General features: G+C 45.7%; 1 protein-coding gene across 1 annotated transcript in view; it reads left to right on the top strand.

Moving 5' to 3' along the window:
- Positions 1-3,962, top strand: part of LOC144772154 (pepsin A-like) — a 63,513-nt gene extending 59,551 nt beyond the window's left edge. Inside the window, exons 8-9 of the mRNA XM_078656302.1 lie at positions 497-595; positions 3,707-3,962. Of these exons, the coding sequence (XP_078512428.1) occupies positions 497-595; positions 3,707-3,844 (237 nt within the window). The 3' untranslated portion in view covers positions 3,845-3,962. The remainder of the gene's footprint in view (positions 1-496; positions 596-3,706) is intronic.
- Positions 3,963-19,376: the final 15,414 nt, after the last annotated feature.

Genomic DNA, 19,376 nt, shown 5'->3' with positions numbered 1-19,376 from the left:
AGAGACCCCCATTCAGCTTTACTGATTTTGAGACAATCTGACAGCATGTCAATTCAGAAGATGTAACCAACTTGCTGTCACTGGTCCAGATCCTATTTCTGTCTAATAGTTTCCCACTGGTACATATTGATGAATTCAGAAGCCACTACTTTTCATTCAAGGCAGACAGAGCTTCATGTGTTTTCACCAGTGACAGACTATTCCCAGGGCCCCCAGGGCCCGATGGAACCACCTGCTCGCTATAGCAACTGAATCTGAATCTAGGATTTAAAAGCAAAGAGGCTATCATACTAGAAACCGACCCTTGTTTCATGATGGCCAGCACATTTTTCAATTCCAGGTTTGATGCCAGCAGTTATATACATTTTAATTGCATCTGACTTGCCATTTCTAAACAACTTCAAATTATTAACATTACCTTTCTGTTGCCACAAGATATCTATGATATTTGCATCTTACTTATGATAAAATGTTCTCTCTTCTTCTTAAACTTTAGTTTAGTGTTGACTGTTACACTATTAGTGATTTACCAGACTTGTATTTCACTATCAACGGGAAGCCATTCAACGTGCCTGCCAGAGCCTACATCAACCAGGTAGGAGACAGTCAAGCCCTTTCCATCCTTTCAATCTCCTTACACCACTCTCCTCTCAGACAGGCTGGTCCACAGCTCACATTACATGGCTGCTTTCTCCCAAATCTATCCAAAGTTGTTACTATCTTTGTCTCTTTTCATTGCTCTTTGGTTAATCCACTCACACATTCCTGTTCTTTCTCCTGCTTGCTAATTTCTGTTTCTCCTTTTTCACATATACTTCTATCTATGGTGTCTCACCTTACCTCTCTCTTCTGTTTAGTAAATCTGTGTTCTGTGTCATCTTACAACTATGCTGCGTCTCCTCCATCTCTTTCCATTCTGCCCTCTCCCACACCTTTGTTCTCTGTTAATTGTCATTTCTCACTCTTCTGGTTTGGGTTTTCCCATGTCTTTCTGTGCTGTCCCCTCCAATCTCTGTTTGTGTCTCTCCTTTCTCCTTCTATCTTAATGCTCTATTTTTCCTATATCTATATTCCTTTTCCTTACATTTCTGTTTTTCATCTCATCCCTCTATTCTTTCTCTACTTTCTCTATTTTCTGCTCTTTCTATATCTTTGTTTTTGTTTGTTTCCTTCTATACCTCAGTTCTTTCACTCTTCTCATTGCATTATTAGTGAAATCTCTCTGTATCTTGTCTGGATCCTCCTATCTCACTGGTCTGTCTCTACACATATCCCTGTTTTCTCTGCTTCATCTCTGTGTTGTCATCACCCTGTGTTCAATATCATCCTATCTCTGTGTTCTTTTAGTTACCATCTCTGCACTGTCTTCTTCCAATGCTCTCTGTTTTGCCCCATCCTACATCTTAGTTCTTTCTTCTCTTTTGTGTCTTCTCTATCATTGTTTACCTCTGCTCTATCTCAACACTCTGTTTTGTCTCGTCTCATAACTGTGCTATCTTCTGTCACTGTCCTCTGTTATGTATGTTTTCATCTTTATTTTATTATTGTTCCCATGTCTGTGCTCTGTACTTCCAGTTCTGTTTGCCTGGTCCCCTCATCTATGCTTGTTCATTTTCCTGTCATCTCTATGTTCTGTATCCTGCTATCTCTTTTATGCCTACTCCCTTCTCTGTCTCATTATTTCATTCTTCTCTGTGTAATCTCTCTTTCAGCTATATTGTTTTATACCTCTATTTCATCGTCTTAAATATTTTTCTGTGCTGCTCCCTTCTGTGCCTTTGTTCTTCCTTCTAGCTCCCAGTTTTGTTCACCCTGACATCACTTCTTCCTCCTACCATAATTCTACACTTTCTTCTAATTCCCTATTCTTTTCCCCATCTCAATTGTTTTCTCGTGTGTGTGTTTTATTTCTCCTCATGTTTCTTCATTACATCTCTTCCTGAGTCTAAATTGTGTTTCCTCTAAGGTCAGTTTTTTCTCCTAGATCCATGTACTATCACCTCATAACTCTTTACTCTGTCTCCCACAACCTCTTTGTTTTGCCTCTGCAAATCTATCTCTTCTGCCTTTCAGCATCACTGCAGTCTCTCACCCCCCTCTGGTTCACAGCATCTATCTCTTCTGCCTTTCAGCATCACTGCAGCCTCTCACCCCCCTCTGGTTCACAGCATCTATCTGTTCTTGTGTTACCTTCTCTGTGCTGTTTCTTTCCATCACTCCATGTGTGGTCCATTCATATCTCTCTTTTCTTTATCCTCCTATGTCAGTGTTCTGCCTTCTTCCATCTTTCTGTCCTCTCTATCTTATTCTATCTCCTCTCCTTCCTTCCTCTCTGTGCTGTCTGCTGTTACATCTATTTTTTCTTCTTCTATCTCTCTGTGCTGAGTCTGCTGTGCCTTCTATCTCCGTTTGGCCCTCTCATTAACTGTACAATAAACTTACTACTTATCTCCTTTCTCTGTTGTTCTGTTCTATCGTGATTCCATCTCCTTAAAACTCCTATATTTGATATACTTTCTTTCTGTCCTATCTAGTCATCTATTTCTGAGATCTGATTCAATCTCTCCCCTGTATCTATTTCTCTGATCTGTCTCACCCTATTTCTCTTTTCTATTTTCTCACATCTCTTCGATCTGTTTGCTCCAATCTTTCTGTTCTCTCTTACAATCTTTCTGCTGCCCCCATCCATCTCTCACTTGTTTCTCACCCCTTTCCAGACATCTGTCTGCTCCTATCTCACTGTTCTGTTTTCAGGCATCTATCTCTGCTTTGTCTTACTACCTCTCTGCGCCTCATCTATGTGTTGTCATCTCTTATCTTTCTATTATGTGCCCACTTTCTCTGTATTCATCGTTTTGCTTCTCTCATTCATTTCTACTCTTTTACCTGTTGTACATTTTATCTGCGTTCAACCTCTTCAATTCTCTCTTCTCTGGCCCCTCCCACATCTTTGTTGTGTTTCCTTCTAGCTCTTTGATTTTACCTGCATACATCTGCCTCTCTCTCTCTCTCTCTCTCTCTCTCTCTCTCTCTCTCTCTCTCTCTCTCCCTCTCTCTCTCTCTCGCACATGAACAAATTCTAAATACACAAGTTTGATTTTGTAAAAGATTTTTAAGACCTTGAAAGTTTTTCCAAAGAGTAAAAAGCGTACATCAGACTGTAAATGGGGGGATGGTCTCATGTACTTACACAAATGGCCCCAAGTTTGTTGGGACATCAGGGCGAGATTTCAGCCAGCAGAACGGGCGGGGGAAGACAGTGCAACATGATCGTCTGCCCACCCTCAATGGAGAGGGTCGGCCATCGGCATGTTGGAGAGATGATTCTATTTTTGTGGTGGAGTACCCTGTCTGTCAAATTCTAAATAAGACCCACAGTCTGATCCAAACGAGGCATAAGAGGGACAAAATGCCTAAGCAGCCTTTTTGGACAATGGTTACTATATCTTGACAATAGTTTGTACAGAGCACCCTGCTTGAATCAATGTGAAATTGTCCATTTAAAGAGTTCTACACAAATGCCTGGCCCTGACACTGACACATTCAAGAACAGATTTTGTGCATGAGCATGGAAAAGTAAATATCACTTGATATCCTGCATGACAGCAACACACATGACAGGGAGTAAATCAGCTGTAAATAATCAATGTATTAAATCATGAAGTTGATCTTGCTAATAGATCACGCTCTTTCTGTCCTCCAATAGAAAACCTGCACCGCCAACTTCATAGTGACCCCTTCCAACATGCCTGAACTCTGGATCCTTGGAGATGTCTTCATGAGGGGGTACTACACCGTCTTTGACAGAGCTAACAACAATGTTGGCTTTGCCACCTCCGCCTGAATATAGCACCTCTTCAAGGACGGAGACTATGGAGTAGACAGCATTGTAATTTTAAAAAGTATCACTGTGTATAGTTAATATGGTCTCAAATGAATAAACAGCCATTTTGAAGCATAAATTCCTTCTTCATTTGTTGCGTCTGTTGAAAGATGGTGGTTGAACTTAACCCAGAAATGCACAAAGATGCAGCAATGAAACTCCACTCTCGACGGTGCTGAAGATGCCCACAGTATGACATGTTTGATCATCATCAGGCCAGGCCAGTATCATGTCACAAGTGCCTGCAGTATACCCAAGATGTGCAGGGTTACACTGGGATCAGCTGCAGACATCCACTGTATGACTACAGATGTCCACAGTATGACTGGAGATTTTTACAGACAGCACAGCATGACTGCAGATCACTGTAGATGTCCAGAGTATGACTACAGACGTCCACTCTATGACTAAAGACGCCCACAGTATGACTACAGACATCTACAGCATTACTACAGATGTCTACGTTATGACTACAGATGTCCACGTTATCACTACAGATGTCAACAGTAGGACTGCTGATGTCCTCAGTATGACTACAGATGTCAGGAGTATGGCTACAGATGTCAGGAGTATGACTACAGATTTATACAGATGTTCATAGTATGTATGAATACAGATTTCTACAGTATGAGTACAGATCATTGCAGATGTCCACAGTATGACTACGGATGTCCAGAGTATGACTTAAGATTTCTACAGGCATTCAAATTCAAATTCAAAAAGCTTTATTCGGTACATTTCACATGACTATAAAAGCATACTAAAAACATATATAAAAAAGAAATATATATTATTTGCACAGTCACTATTAATTTACAAATACAGTCCATGTTTCTATAAGGAACCGAGAAAACAATTATTTCATTCAAATCTTATGAATTCATAAATCTTAAAAAATCATCTTGCATGGTACATAAAGTGCATTCAATTATAAATATCACACATTATAAATATTGTGCATTATGTTATCCATCTTCAGTTCTCATAATTTTCATAGGTTAAAGCCTCCAGTTGGGAATAAGTCTTTCTTTTCTTGATAGACATTTGAATGAAATTACAAGCAGCATTCAAAACATTTTCATCCTCCAAGCTACATATAATATTAAAAGCTTGTTTATAATGATAATATGTATCTGCTTTAAAAAGCGGTTTTAACGCGAGTTTACAAAAGTCCCGATAAAAATCATAAATTAGTAAAAAATGCAGCGTGGTTTGGGGAGATTTCCCATCACATGGACAATTTGGTAATACACGGTACCTTCTCCTGGTCTTTGGGAACACAACTAAGTAATGGAGGGTGCCAAGTCTTAATCCGGTCAGAAAGAACCAATGCTGGACATTTCTTACTGTAATAAAGTAGGATTGTATGCTCATAAAAAAGGGCTTTCATGATAAGAGATAATACTTTGTTTTGTACTATGTTCACCCTCCCTTACTAGTTCCATAGCAGTAATAAGCATTGTATTCAGTTCTTTCTTGCCATATTCTGAATAGACATAGGTTCCTTTGGCTCTAGGTTTAGATTGCAGCTTTTTAGTAAAGCTTGTATATGATTAAGCCACAAAATGTTCCTACTATTATCTAGGGCCAAGCAATCAAGTATTATACGCTTAGTGAACCTAGCTTCTTCTCGTGCCCAAATCCAATGCCATAATGTTAACCCAGCTGTTTTTATAAAATCGCTACTATAAGGGACCGACACTTCTCTATGAACTAGACAATGTGATGTAGAACTTGGGATTGCTAACAAACAATTTAAAAACAAATTCTCTTGTGTTTGGAGAATGGCAATATTAGCTCTCCCCCATAATGCTGCACCGTAGCATGCACTAGAATTTTCTTCACTTCTATATAGGGTGAGCATTACCCTTATGGGTTTATTTCCTATTTTTTCCTAAGAATCTTAGAATGCCCTCTGTACTTCGTGTGAATTTCAAATTTGATAAGTTAATATGTGAGCCCCATGTATCATTTTATTAAACAATAAACCCGAATAAGTGAAACTTAAAACTCTCTCAAACGCAGTGCCATCCACATAGTGCTTTTTAATCCTTTTTCTAATTTTGCCACAAGTCATGACAAAGGTTTTGGCTAAATTCAGTTGTAGATCCTTTTTCATAAAATGGGCACATTTTTCAATCAGGCATTGCAAACCGTTTGCCGTCCTTGAAATAAGGACAGCATCGTTTGCATAGAGGCGCACTGGAGTGGGGCGGGGTCCTACTTTCGGTGCATCAGCTTTAAGATTCTGTAGGCGGCAATCAACATTATTTATATATAGTGGGAATAAAAGGGGTGCTAAAACGCACCCCTGTCTTATCCCACATGTTACCCTAAAATCAGGCGTGCAGGCTCCCTTTAAACCGAATCGGACTCTGGTCAAGAAAAAAGTGTAAATCTGGGATAAATAAACATCAATATCCTTGGGGGCACCTATCTCAACCAGTGTTTGCCACAATTTTTCTTGATTTACCAGGTCCAACAAACAAAAGGTGTAAGGACCCCCCTTTTGCTAGGGTGTATTTACCCACCAAAAGATCCAAGTTTACACATTGTTCTATTGTCCTGATACCTTTCCTAAACCCATACTGGGCCTCTCAGAGAATGTTTTTCTCAGTGGCCCAGGTCTCTAGTCTTCCCAGCAAAACTCTCCGCATTAGTTTCGATGTAGAGTCAAGGAGCGATATGGAACAATAACACTTGGCATTTCCTCTATCCCCTTTTTTAGAAATGGGGACTATAATACTTTCAACCCAAGATGTAGGCAGTTTTCCATCGAGGGTTGCATTAAAAAAATTCAAGAGGATAGGTGACCAGAATTCAATGTCATGCTTAAATACATCAATAGGGAACCCATCAGGGCCAGCGGCTTTACCACTGGCACTTTTGTTAAGCGCTTCTTTAATTTCTTCTAGAGTTATCAGGGATATCCCTATGTGTTCAACTGTTGTACAATTTTTCTCCACCTTTTGAGGGGTATTTATCCCTCCTGGATTAAAAATGCCTCCGAAAAGAGTTGTCCAATCCTCCATTGGCACTAGGACATCTATCTTTACCACTGCAGCATCTCTAAAGAAAGGATAATTAATTGTTTTCCAAAATAAAGTAGTATCTCGAGTTGCTGCAGCTTGAATGAATTTGTCCCAGGCATCTTCTCGGATCTCTGTATTCCTGGCATTCAAAGCTAGATTATACTTTCTCCTTAATTCTCTTATTTCGGAATTATTCCTATGTTTAATTTTTAAAGTGCTTTTCAATTCCCTGATCAGCCTTGAGCATTCCTGATTAAACCATCTGGGTTCTTGGTTATGCACTTTGTTCTTCTGTTTTATTTTTAGGTCATCAGCTATTTCAGTGATGATGTTAGAAAAAACACCAATAATATCTGAGTTAGTTGATGAGCTATCTAAACAGGTGTCAATGTCATGTTGTTTTTTCCCTGTAAGATTTTCCATAAACAGAGGGATTCACTCCTGACCATTTTAATGAGACTCCATTGTTACCTTGGGACACAATATGTTCTTTCTTCAGCTACCTTCCCTCTTTTAGCCCTCAATGTATATATCTTTAGAGTCAGGACTAAAGGGTGGTGATCGCTAAATAAGCTTGCAGAAACTATAAGGGAGCCCACTAAATCCTTATGTTGTTCTGTAACAATGAAATGGTTGATGGTTGAAGATGATCTAGCCCCTACAAATGTATAGGTGGGCGATTGCTCATCTACATCCTATGATTCCAAGATTACTAAATCATATTTATGGATGGTAGAATTTATAGCTTCTCCATAATTATCATGGGGAAAATGCAAGATTTGATCTCCATAATCACTTAAGTGTCCACATTGATCCCCAACCATGACTCCGCATTTTTCAATGTTAAAGTCTCCGGCCCATATAAGCATTCAATCACCCCCTGTCCCTGTCAGAAAACCATCAAGATCCTTTTCTAGAGAATTGATTACTTTGGATCATGTGTTATCGAAAATGTTGTTATAGAAATGTATTACAACAATGGACTGTTTCCCTTTTACTTTAAAATAAAATACTTTATAAAATTGCGATACAGTAAATGATTTTGTTTAAACGAGGGAAGAAGATAGCGAAATTGCGACTGCAAGGCCATCTTTTGCACGTCCCATTCTAGATGGTGTGGCAATAGTGCATATAGTTTGGTAGCAATTTATAAAAAATTATTCAGTATGCCATGTTTCTTGAAACATAATTAGAGCACCGTTCTCAAATCTTTTTGGCCATTCTTCATCGTTTAATTTAGTTTTTACCCCTGCCACATTCCATGACATTATATTTAAATTGTCTTGCAAAAGTTGACAAACACCAACCGCTTGTCTAGTACTCGTCACTTCCCTTTTACAAGCTAATGACCATTGTTCCCGGGGTATCTTTCCTACACAATCCTCTTTGGCGGACAACCTACTCTCTCTTTCATGAAGTGTCTTGTTATACTTAAAATTGGCTTCTTGGTCATCAGATTTCAACTCAGTGACTTCCATTTCTTGTCAATCTATATCACTACAGAGACTTAGTGGCATAAATCTGTTTGGTGTGGGGGTAATCCCCCTTACTTCAGACATTCCTAAAGTGTTGATTTCACTATGGCAATGTTCATTTTTTGGCCTTGAAAAATATCCAAGAGGGACTGCGGTAACACAATCGCCTGAACATATAAAGGGTTCTGCTATATGATTGTAAAGCACATTTAACAAGTTACCAACCAAATCCCTGCTACAAAAGTTCACCACCACACAGTCTCCTTGACAAGTTTTCCTTGAATTCCCTACCCAGCTTACACTTCTCAGCATTATAATGTTTTGCTGTAGTAGGTTAGTATTAAATTTAGACGTCTTAGAGATCCAGTGCACCACCTGGCTTTTTAGTGTATCATATGATTCTTTCTGAGCCCCCCTCACTGTGGGAAAAATTTTCAAAATTATCACATAGGGGGTTGCCAGTGGGGGTAAATGTAATACTTCAGCTGAGTTATTAGTTAATAATTTTTGCCCATCTGTCATTTCCGAATTATTTACTTTAACTGTGGTTTTGAAGCCATCTTTGTCCATTCTTGATCTTTGACCTAGTGGAATGTCGTTTTGATATGGTGGTACTAGAGCTATAGATCTTAACTGATTTTTCTCCCTGCAATTTGAGTCCCAGTTTGTATCCCAGAGCAATCTTTACGTGTCTCAGCAGATGGCTTTGTTGTCAATGTTTTTTCCGATATATTTAGCAACGATAAATCTGCGACCAATTCCAGGAGATACGTGACATCCTTCCTCACTAGATCTATTTCTGACGTCGGCATTCAATACTGTCCATTTTCCCATGGAGTTTTTCGAAGAGGTTTTCTGAATTTAATGATTTTTTTGGCCTAATTATCATTTAGTATACACCCTTCATGTTTTGCTCCTTTTTGACTTTTGATTTGGACTTAACATTTTTTTGCTGATTTGATGTCTATATTTATTTTGCTTTAGACGGTTGTTGTTTCAGTTTTTTGGCCGGTGGAGAGACCATTTCCAAGGAGTCGGACAGTACAGAAATTTCTAGTTGGGTTGTCATAATGCAGGCATTTGCCATAACTCTAGTGTTCACTATAGAACTTTCACAATGGCTAGAGGATATAGATTCAGCCAAGGAAACCTTTTCGCTTCCCTTATCAACATCCTTTGACGTAGAGCGGGCCGAGACATGTTGTGTTCTTTCTGCCTCTAGGTACGACTTTTTCATTACTGCATCTAGGGCATCTTTTGTGGCTGTAAGTTTTTCTTCAACCTGGCTTATTTCATTATTAATTACCCCCACAGCACTTTTCAAAAAGTTTGTTATAAGGACATTTTTAGTACTAGTCTTCCCTTTATTTGGCACTAATTTGCCGACCATTCCTTGTCTGAAATGTCCTGCCCCAGAAGCTCCTCCCATTGCCCCATGTATCGGGGACGAGGCGACACCGCCGAGGTAAGTAGAAGCTGGTAAAGGAAGGAGACGACACCCTTCATGGCGGAGGTCCGAAGGATGAAAGCCTCAAAGGGTGAGGGAGGTCTCGTAGCTGCTTTGAGGACCTCGGGTGACATGGCCCAATGTAGCAGCTGGACATGGTGGAATCTTTCCGACGGTGGGACACCATAGTCCCTCATACAGTTAGCAAAGGACAGTGGAGTGTAGCCGTGAAATAGGTGGGTCAGAGCCCTACATCCCCCCTCCCTCCACACCCTGAAAGGCCCCTCCTGGAGCGCCGGCCGGAATGCCGGATTAAAGTGTATAGGCGTGAACGGAGATGGAAATGTGGTCCAACGGTCATCAGCGGCCAACGTATCCCAGACCTTCAGAGTGGTACTGGTGGGAGTACTAATGTAAGCGTTTTGGGGCCTGTCTTTCTTGGGCTTCCAGGCAAGGTCCCAGATTGATCTACCTGCGACACTCCTGTCCATGTGCAACCAGTGTTTCTCCGAGGCTTGTTGGGACCATTCTACCAGTACTCGTAATTGTGCTGCTTTGTAATACAGATGCATATCGGGAAGACCCACACCTCCTTCCCCCCGTGGTCGACGCAAAACCGTGAAAGAGAATCGCGCTCGACCCCCTTGCCAGACAAACCGGAGCATTTGAGTTTTAAGGCGTCGAAAGAAGTCTATGTCCATAGGAATAGGGAGCGCCTGGGAGAGGTACAGATATTTGGGGAGGAGGATCATCTTAATGGCGTGAATTCTGCCTAGCCATGATAAGTATTTGGGCTTCCACCGATCCAAATTCTCCCGGGTCTTTGCCAAGAGCGGAGGAAAGTTCACTGAGTACAATTTCCCAATCGTGGGCGTCAAATGAACCCCCAGATATACGATGGAGCCGGAGGCCCAAGCCAACGGGGTGAGAGGCCGCACTTGATCCACCTCCGCCGGTGAAAGCGGGAGGTTTAACACATATGATTTGTCATAATTGACCTTGAAGCCGGCCACCTCCTCAAAGCGCAATAACACTTCTCGGACATGTGGTAGCGAGCGTGCCGGGTCCATAATAGAGAGCAGGACATCATCCGCAAATAGGGTGATTTTGTGCTGCTCGCCGGTAAAGGGAAGACCCTGTAGCTCCTCGCGTTCCCGCACCGCTAATGCTAATGGTTCAATGCTCAGGGCAAAGAGTAGGGGGGAGAGAGGACAGCCCTGTCTGGTGCCGCGGGAATGTGAGAAAAAGGCAGATAGATGACCGTTCACTGCTACTCTAGAGCGGGGGCTGCAATAGTTCGCCTTCACCATCGAGATGAATTTGTCCGAGAAACCAAAGGCAGCTAGAGTGTGGAACAAAAAGCCCCAATTCACACGGTCGAAAGCTTTTTCAGCATCCAGGCCTACTAATACCGCCGTTATCCGGAACCTATTACCTTTTTCTATCAAGTGGACAATCCGCCTTGTATTATCATGGGTCTGACTCCCCTTAATAAATCCAGATTGTTCCGGATGTATAAGTGCCGGCATCAGATCTTGGAGCCGGCCTGCAACGATCGAGGAGTATAGCTTGGCGTCGATATTGAGGAGGGCTATCGGGCGATACGAAGAGCACTGAGTGGGGTCTTTCCCGGGTTTAGGTATAATGGAAATTACGGCCTCAGCGAGCGAGCCGGTTGTAATGCCAGAGTCAGCCATGTCATTAAAAAGGGAGACCAGACAGTCGCACACTTCTGTGGCATACGTCTTGTAAAAGAGGGCGGTGTAGCCATCTGGTCCCGGAGCCTTATGGAGTTTCAGGTTTTTAATGGCATCGAGCACCTCTCTACTAGTGAACGGGGCAGTTAGTAGCTTGTTCCATTCTTTAGATACCTGCGGTATGGGCAGACCCCTTAGGTATTCCCGCTGGTCATTGGAATCGAGCGCGTCACCCGAATAGAGTTCCGCATAGAAGCGGCCAAAGAGAGCAGCCTTCGCCTAATCACGGTGCTGCAGCTCACCCATCGCGTCCTGAACCCCTCCTATATAATCCCGATCCCTCTTGTCTCGAAGTTGGCGAGCCAGGTGTCTCACCACCTTATTCCCGTGAGAGTAGGAGAGGCGCCGCAATCTCAACAAAGTGATTTCCGCTCTATTGTTGTAGTGTGCCCTCAATTTCCCCCTAACCGCCGTCAAGGGGCGAAGGGTCAATCTAGAAGGATTTAATTTGTGGGCATGCTAAAGGGCTGCAAGTTCTAACTCCAACTCCTCTCGGTCCTTTCGCCGCCTCAGATTGAGGTTAGCATTAAGAGCTAGGCAGGTGCCCCTAATGGACGCCTTAAAGGAGTCCCAGATGGTGGCTATGGACGTATCGGATACAGGATTGAGAACAAAAAATTCCCTGCTAGCCTTCCGTTACTCCTTGCTTGAGGTGTCGTCCCTGACTACAGAGGCCGGGAAATTCCACTTTCGTTGTCCGTCACCTGCAGGCGAACAGCGCAGTCCTAGCACAAGTAAACTATGATCTGAAACTGATAGCGGGAATATACTAGAGTCGAGGACATCTCCCCTGAGGGCTTGACTTAGAAAAATGTGGTCCAGGCGGGAGTAGGAGTGGTGGACATGGGAGAAAAAGGTGTAATCTCGGGACAGGGGGTGCATGGAGCGCCAACCATCGAGTAAGCCCATTTCACCAATAAGCCGTTGTCTCTCAGCAGAAAACAGGCCTGCATCAGCCCTTTGTGTACCGGAGCTATCCATTTCTCTACTCCACACTAAATTAAAGTCCCCCAACAGAAACAAGTGTCCCTCAGCAAAGTCTCCCACCCTCCGCAGCAGGCCCTGAAGAAAGCCATTCTGACCCGTATTGGATGCATACATCACCACAAAGGTGCTCAGTCTAAGATGGACTAGGCCCTTCACCATCAGCCAACGGCCCTCCTTATCACTATGTACATCCATAGGCTGAAAGTGCAGGGCCCCATGAAAGAGAAGAGCTACTCCCCTATGTTTCGTGGAGGCAGACGACCTATATATGAGGGGGAAAAGTTTGTGCCGGAGACGCATCTCATCCCTACGGGCTAAGTGGGTCTCCTGGAGACCCACGATATCAAGCTGATGGTCAATCGCGTACTTCCATACCTTCTGACGTTTTTGCGGTGAGTTCAGGCCTTTGACATGTCCCAATACTAAGAGGCATCATTAGATAACAGACCCATTCCCTCTACATCTGCACCACCCCTCTCCTCCCCATCTCCCCATCTTCCCCACCATTTGTAAACACAGGTAATGCAATACAGCCTCCCAGATATCCCCCCAGCACCCCGCAGTCAAAGAGTACATGTCTGGAGCCGGAGCCCCGGGAGCCAAACGCACCCCGTCTGCAGATACAACAGTCACATGCCCTAGCACAAAATACACAGCCAACCATACATTCCAGTCACCACCACTACCCCCGCCGCACCCCCGCTTCCCCATAGCCCCAACAACCCCCTGGAATACCACCACCTCCCCCCAAAGGAACCCCAGTTCGGCCCCAAAAACAGTAGAACAATAGGAGAAAAAAGGAACATGGAGGAACAATGTTCTGAACATTTCCAGTACATAGAGGAAAGTTCCTCCAGGGGGCGAGGACGGGACGCCACAGGGAGCGCCCCGTAGGCCACAGACTGGGGTGTCTTCTCAAAAAGTACAAATTTACCCATGGTACCTGCAGATCCGTGTCCCTCCGGCGCCAAACGACTGTTGTCTCAGGACTCAAGCCGCCCCGGAGCCATGCTGGGATGTCGCCACCGAGGCCGAGGCCACAAAAGCCACCGCTGCCCCCCTCTCCTGTAGACTGGTTGCACGATCAGGTCGCCTCCGATCCGACTCCCGTCCCACTCTATGCCATGAGGAGGACCGCCGTTGTCTCCGCGATGGTGAGCTTCCGCTCTCTGAGGGGGGGGGGGCCGCGTCATCAAGGCCCAGGAGGTCCTTCGCCGCCTGAAGAGATCGGATCTGTGCCAATCTATTCTGCCATCTAAAAATGATGCGGAAGGGGTGGCCCCAGGAGTAGGACACATTATGCTCCCGCAGAAAGGTGGTCAAAGGACGAAACTCACGCCTCTTCTGAAGTGTCGACGCCACTAGGTCCTGATACAATTGTGGGTGGTGGTCTCGGAACTGTAACGATGGAAGCTCCCGTGCCTTCCGAAGAATGCGTTCTTTCAACTGGAAATCATGAACAGAGACCAGGATGTCGGGTGGGGGACCCCCTCCACATCTAGGCAGACCAACCCTGTGGACCCTGTCCATCTTGATGTCATGTAGGTCCTCATCATCCAGGATCTGCAAGAAGAGTGCCAGAACATAGCCCCGGAGATCACCCGATTCTCCGTCCCAGGGCACTGCACGTATGCGAATGTTGTTCCGGCGGGAACGATTCTCCAAGTCTTCCGCATGTGCTTGAAGGTCCAAATTCTGCTCCGTGAGCCGAATCACATTCTGTTGCAATTGGTGGACATCGTTCGCCACACTGAGGTCATGATCTTCCAAAGTAGCCACCCGCTCTCCGATACCGTCCACGTCTCTCCTCACCTCACGAAGGTCCGAAGCCAGTTGAGAACGAAGTTCAGAGATGTGTTCCTTAATGGAGGCAAAAAGCTCCATCATAAAGGCTTTGGTGGCGGGAGCTTTGTCGTCCCTCGGTTTAGGCGAGACGCTAGGCCCAGGGGACACCGGCTGCTGGGATCCTTTGGAAGGGCCATCTTTACCAGGCTTCCCTTTTCGCTGCGAGGAGGACATCGCGGCACCGTCGCTCGCACGGGTATGCAAGGCGAGGGGTCACTGTCCGCCACCCCCGCAGCCCACAGGCCGGATGTCACACCGAGACTGTCCAGAACCCCGGTCCAGGAGCAAGAGGTAAGGTCCGGCGGTCCACCCGGTCCGCACCAGCAGGAGGGACCCAACTCCAGCCACTCAGGAACTCCAAGCGCCACATGTACACCGATCCTCAGTTCGGACCCACCACTCCGTGTTCCCAGTAGACGCCTCACTCCAGGCTACTGGGAGAGGGCCCTCTCCTGGCCGATGAATTATGCCGGGCCCCTAGTCAGGGGCGCCACCCAAAGCGTCGGGCCGTCTCCGCCGCCTGCTGCCTCCAAAGCGTTGACCACCATCCAGCCACTGCCCTGCCCCACAGACAGCAGATCCGCCGCTCCTCCCCTCCTCTCACCGCCAAAGTGCCCACCAGGCAGGCCGCGTATGGTCGACTCCCTCCGGTCAGGTTAGGCCCAAGCGCTCTCGTCGGGCAAGTCGAAACTCCTGCAGCACTAGCCCCCGGCCGCCGATGTTCACCCGCAACTGGGCGTAGTGGTCCCGCTATTGGGTCGCAGCAACAGACCTCAATGCGACGGGCAGCGGCCTGGTCCGCGAGGGCGGGCCCACCAGGCCCCAAAGCCCCGGCCTCCAGCAGTCAGCGGTGCCGCGCCTCCGCGCTCCCGGGGCCGGCAGCCGTTGCCAACGAGTCTCCCCCTCCAGCTAAATACAGGCGGCCCGTAATTCGATCTCCACGATGTCCGGCTGAATCCGCTACCAGCCCCAGCACGTAGCGTCACTCGGAATGTCAGCTCCGGCCCGGGGAGCAGCTGCGACGATCCGCACTCTCCAAGGCACGCCCGTCAGCCTCCCGGCCCTCCGGCAGCTCCGCAGGCCGCTTCGCCGGGCGCGATGATTCCTGACTCGGTGGGTCAGCTGAAACCACCGGTCGGCTAGGCGCCGCCGCGGGAAGCTTACAGGCGGGCAGCCACGGGTGTGCGACGGCCCGGGGAGGATGCTATACAAAGCTGTAGTTGTCGTGGTGCCAGAAGGACTCTGAGACACGTCCTACTCCGCCGCCATCTTGGCCACGCCCCCCCGACCATATACTCTTAAGTGCATTATAACCTCTTGGTAAATGCTAACTTTCGAATGGCTGCATCAAAACATGTCGTGTTTGGTGTCAAACACTTTGGAATCCAACCCCCCGCTAGTCCTGGTGGTGGGGGTAGAATTCCACCCTTCTCGAGGGAGAACACATGTACACACGTACCTGACCAGTAATAGTTTAAAAGAGCCCCAGCATCACAAAATGGATGCTGCAGCCACAGACATGAGTCGGACCTCTTGCTGCTGAATGAAACTCCGTCAGGTGAGACCTAGACAATACGTTTCCTGTCACAGGGAGGTGTAACCACCTCCCAGACAGGCTTTAGTGCATTGGGGCTGGGTGGGTACATTCATTGAATGCTTTTCAGACAGTGCTGGGGGCACACCTGGTGTCCCTGTGCATACCCCAGTTCAAACCGGTTGCTTGGGGCACTCAGCCCCTGCTCTGGCGTGAAACTGGACAAAGGGAAAGGGGTGTAACCACCCCCTCCCTGGGTCCTCCCATTGGTGGGACCCTAGAGTAAGTCCAACCCCTAAACTTAGTATAAGTGTGGGAACCCAGTTCTTAGGACTTTAGATTATACCTGGACAAAACTCTGCAACAAAGATCCTGGAACTTCGACATTCTATTTCGACTAGAAGATGGAAGAATCTCCCTTGGGGTCAAGGAGTGACTACCCTGTTCAAAGGCATGAAGAAGCATCTTGCCAGTCTGCATTTCCGAGGCTCCTGCCAGACCCCAAGTATCTGCAACTCAGGACATGGACTTCCAGATTTCTCAGAGGAGGACATGAGATCCCAGCAAAGCTGAGACCTATAGCCCTCACGAGTGACGTGGAACCGGAACTCCTGGACAACGTGCACATTTGCTAGTGCATCCACTTTTCAAGTTTTTTTGAAGTTGTGCATTGAGCTACTTGTAGTCCATGCCCGAGCACCATCTGCACCAAAGATTGTGGGCCTACACTCCACGAGTATTCCGTCAGCCCGCTTCTAGCATTTCTGCTCAAGGCCCCTTCGCGATCCCTTGTCCGTCGACTGGTGGGTGTCCACGAAGGTGACTCTTATTTTCTTTGGGCTTTCCAGGTTGCTCCAGGTTGCTTCCAGGTTGCTCCAGACATGCCCTGACTCCCTACCAAGAGGTCTCCTTTCATTTGGCCATTCACAAGATTATACACTGGTAAAACAAGCTGCTTTACATTCTTTCAAGACTTAGCCTGAAGGCTGCTCTCCACAGCTACCACTAGGATAGCTTTCTATAAGGTTGTCTTTAACCTACCATGAATAAGAGTCGTTTGGACAGGTGCAAGGTTCCCACTAGAATAGTGGACAGCATAAGCCAGGCCAACTTCTAACATTGGTGTGCAGGGTGTGGGATTCCAGTTTGCCATTGTTTTACCAGCTAATCTCAAGTGTTTGATCATTTTAAAATCACTAAAGGTACCAGAGGGACATATAATACAAGCTTAAATACAGTAAGTTCTACTGAACTTATAGTTGTGTGTCAAGGGATTAAGCACAACCTTTCTACAACTCAAGAGAGTTTAGTAGGTACCCAACTAGAGTAGGTAGTGCATACACCACACCTCACTAGTTATGTCCTCAGGACCTAGTGTCTCCTTGCCAGATGGCAGTAATTTACTGACATCTAAGTATGACACATTCCCTTTCTCTGAGTTAAGGGCTCTGTGCACAATGAGACAATTGAAGTGTGGTAAATAAATAAATAATACCCTATTTTTGAATGTATAAATGAATAACAGATAGCTCAATAAATAAGAGTCAAAATTCGAGGTAGTAGGAGTTTCGCAGGTTTATTACAGCATAAAGGACAGGAACAGGACAACCTGCATAGGAATAGGATGGCAGGGCCCAGCAGCGCTGCTGGTGTCAGGATCGGGACAAGGGGAACGGATGACTTCTTTTAATAACAGTGCATTAGCATATATACATAACGCAAACACATAGCATTACATTGCAGTAGGCGTAGCAGTGGGTGGAGCAGAAGGTGTGACGCGTAGCAGTCGCGAAAGATAAGGGTGAAAAGAGGTGTAACAGGGCGTATACATAGACATGTGATGCAAACGTAACAGAATATGTCATGAATGGGGCGGAAACCATGGAGGGGGCTACCTGAGGAGCCGGGACCTCTAACCTGGCGGTAAGAGAGTTCATGAGGAGGCAGATCACTAAACGTGTGCTCTACTGTAGCATTAGCAGACATATTTACATGAAGAACTGGGAAATACAAGAAAAATGCATAACTGGTGCAGGAAATCATAATGCTGAGAAACAATATGAAACATAGAAAAACGATACATCGAATTGAGTTTTGACTAACTCTCTCACTATGGGGGTCTATTTTATACATGTCAGAAACAGTCTAACCGTTTCACCTAGGGGAGGACTTAGACAATCAAACTGACTGACTTATGTTACTAGACCGGAGTTTTAGCTTGTACTCCTGTTGCGGAGTTTTCTCTAACAGGGGAGGGTTTGTAGCAATGTCTTTTGCGGGACAGTCCTTGAGAACAATATTTTGGCAATCCTTCAAATCCCGGGAAATGTTCTTTAAGACGGGTTTCAGTCCATTAAATTGTTTTACATGAGAAAGGTGCACCCAGCCTTTGCGACCTTCCAACTTCACGGCTGTACGGGTGGTGAGGAGGACCTGTCGGGGCTCTTTCCAGCGAGGCTCCAGCGGACTTGATCTGTCGAAATTCCTCACCAACACCATGGATCCTGGAACGATTTCATGCGGTGCCACCTCGGTGTTGTCTGGAAATGCGGCGGCAACCTGTGAACGACATGAGTTGAGGGCAGACATCAAGGAAGCTAGGTAATCTGTCAGCATATTACTTGAAACATCGGTAATACTTCGGGATCTAGGAGTACCCCACATGTTAGGGGGGCGGCCGAATACGACCTCGTACGGGGACAGACCTAATCTGGAATGTGCGACCATGCGCATATAAAATAAAGCGACTGGCAGAGCTACTAGCCAGTCCACACCTTTCTCTTTACACACTTTGGCAATTCGGATTTTCAGGGTCTGGTTATGTCTCTCTACGAGACCGGCTGCTTCTGGATGGCGTACACAATGGAACTTCCACTGGTACCCTAACAACAGGGAAACATGTTTCATCAACTCAGATGAGAATGGCTGACCGTTATCAGAATATACGACTCTAGGGAGTCCATAACGAGGGAAAAACTCACGAACCAACTGCTTGGCAGTGGTCGCGGCTGTGTAATCTGGGACTGGATATGCTTCTGTCCACCTGGACAAAGCGCATACAACTACAAGAACATACTTGAAACCTCGACATCGCTCCATCTGAATATAATCCATCTGGAGGACTTCAAAAGGGTGGTCAGGGGGCTGGAATCCACCTTGTTCTACCGGGACACTTTTACCTGGATTAAACTGACAACATATCATACAGGTACGGACTTTCTGCTTGGCTGCAGCTCGTAAATGCTTGTTGAACCAAATGTTCTGGATACTGTCTAACATAGCTTTTTCTCCTAAATGTGCTGGACTATGTGCGGTATTAATAATGACTTGAACCATAGAGTCGGGGAGAAACCATGTGGCTCTACCCTTTGTTAACCATCCTTGATCTGTCTGGACCCCTCCTTGTTCGGACCATT

The sequence above is a fragment of the Lissotriton helveticus genome, chromosome 8 (genome assembly GCF_964261635.1).
Source record: "Lissotriton helveticus chromosome 8, aLisHel1.1, whole genome shotgun sequence".
Classification (NCBI taxonomy): Eukaryota; Metazoa; Chordata; class Amphibia; order Caudata; family Salamandridae; genus Lissotriton; species Lissotriton helveticus.
This window is presented reverse-complemented; position numbering and strand designations above follow the sequence as displayed.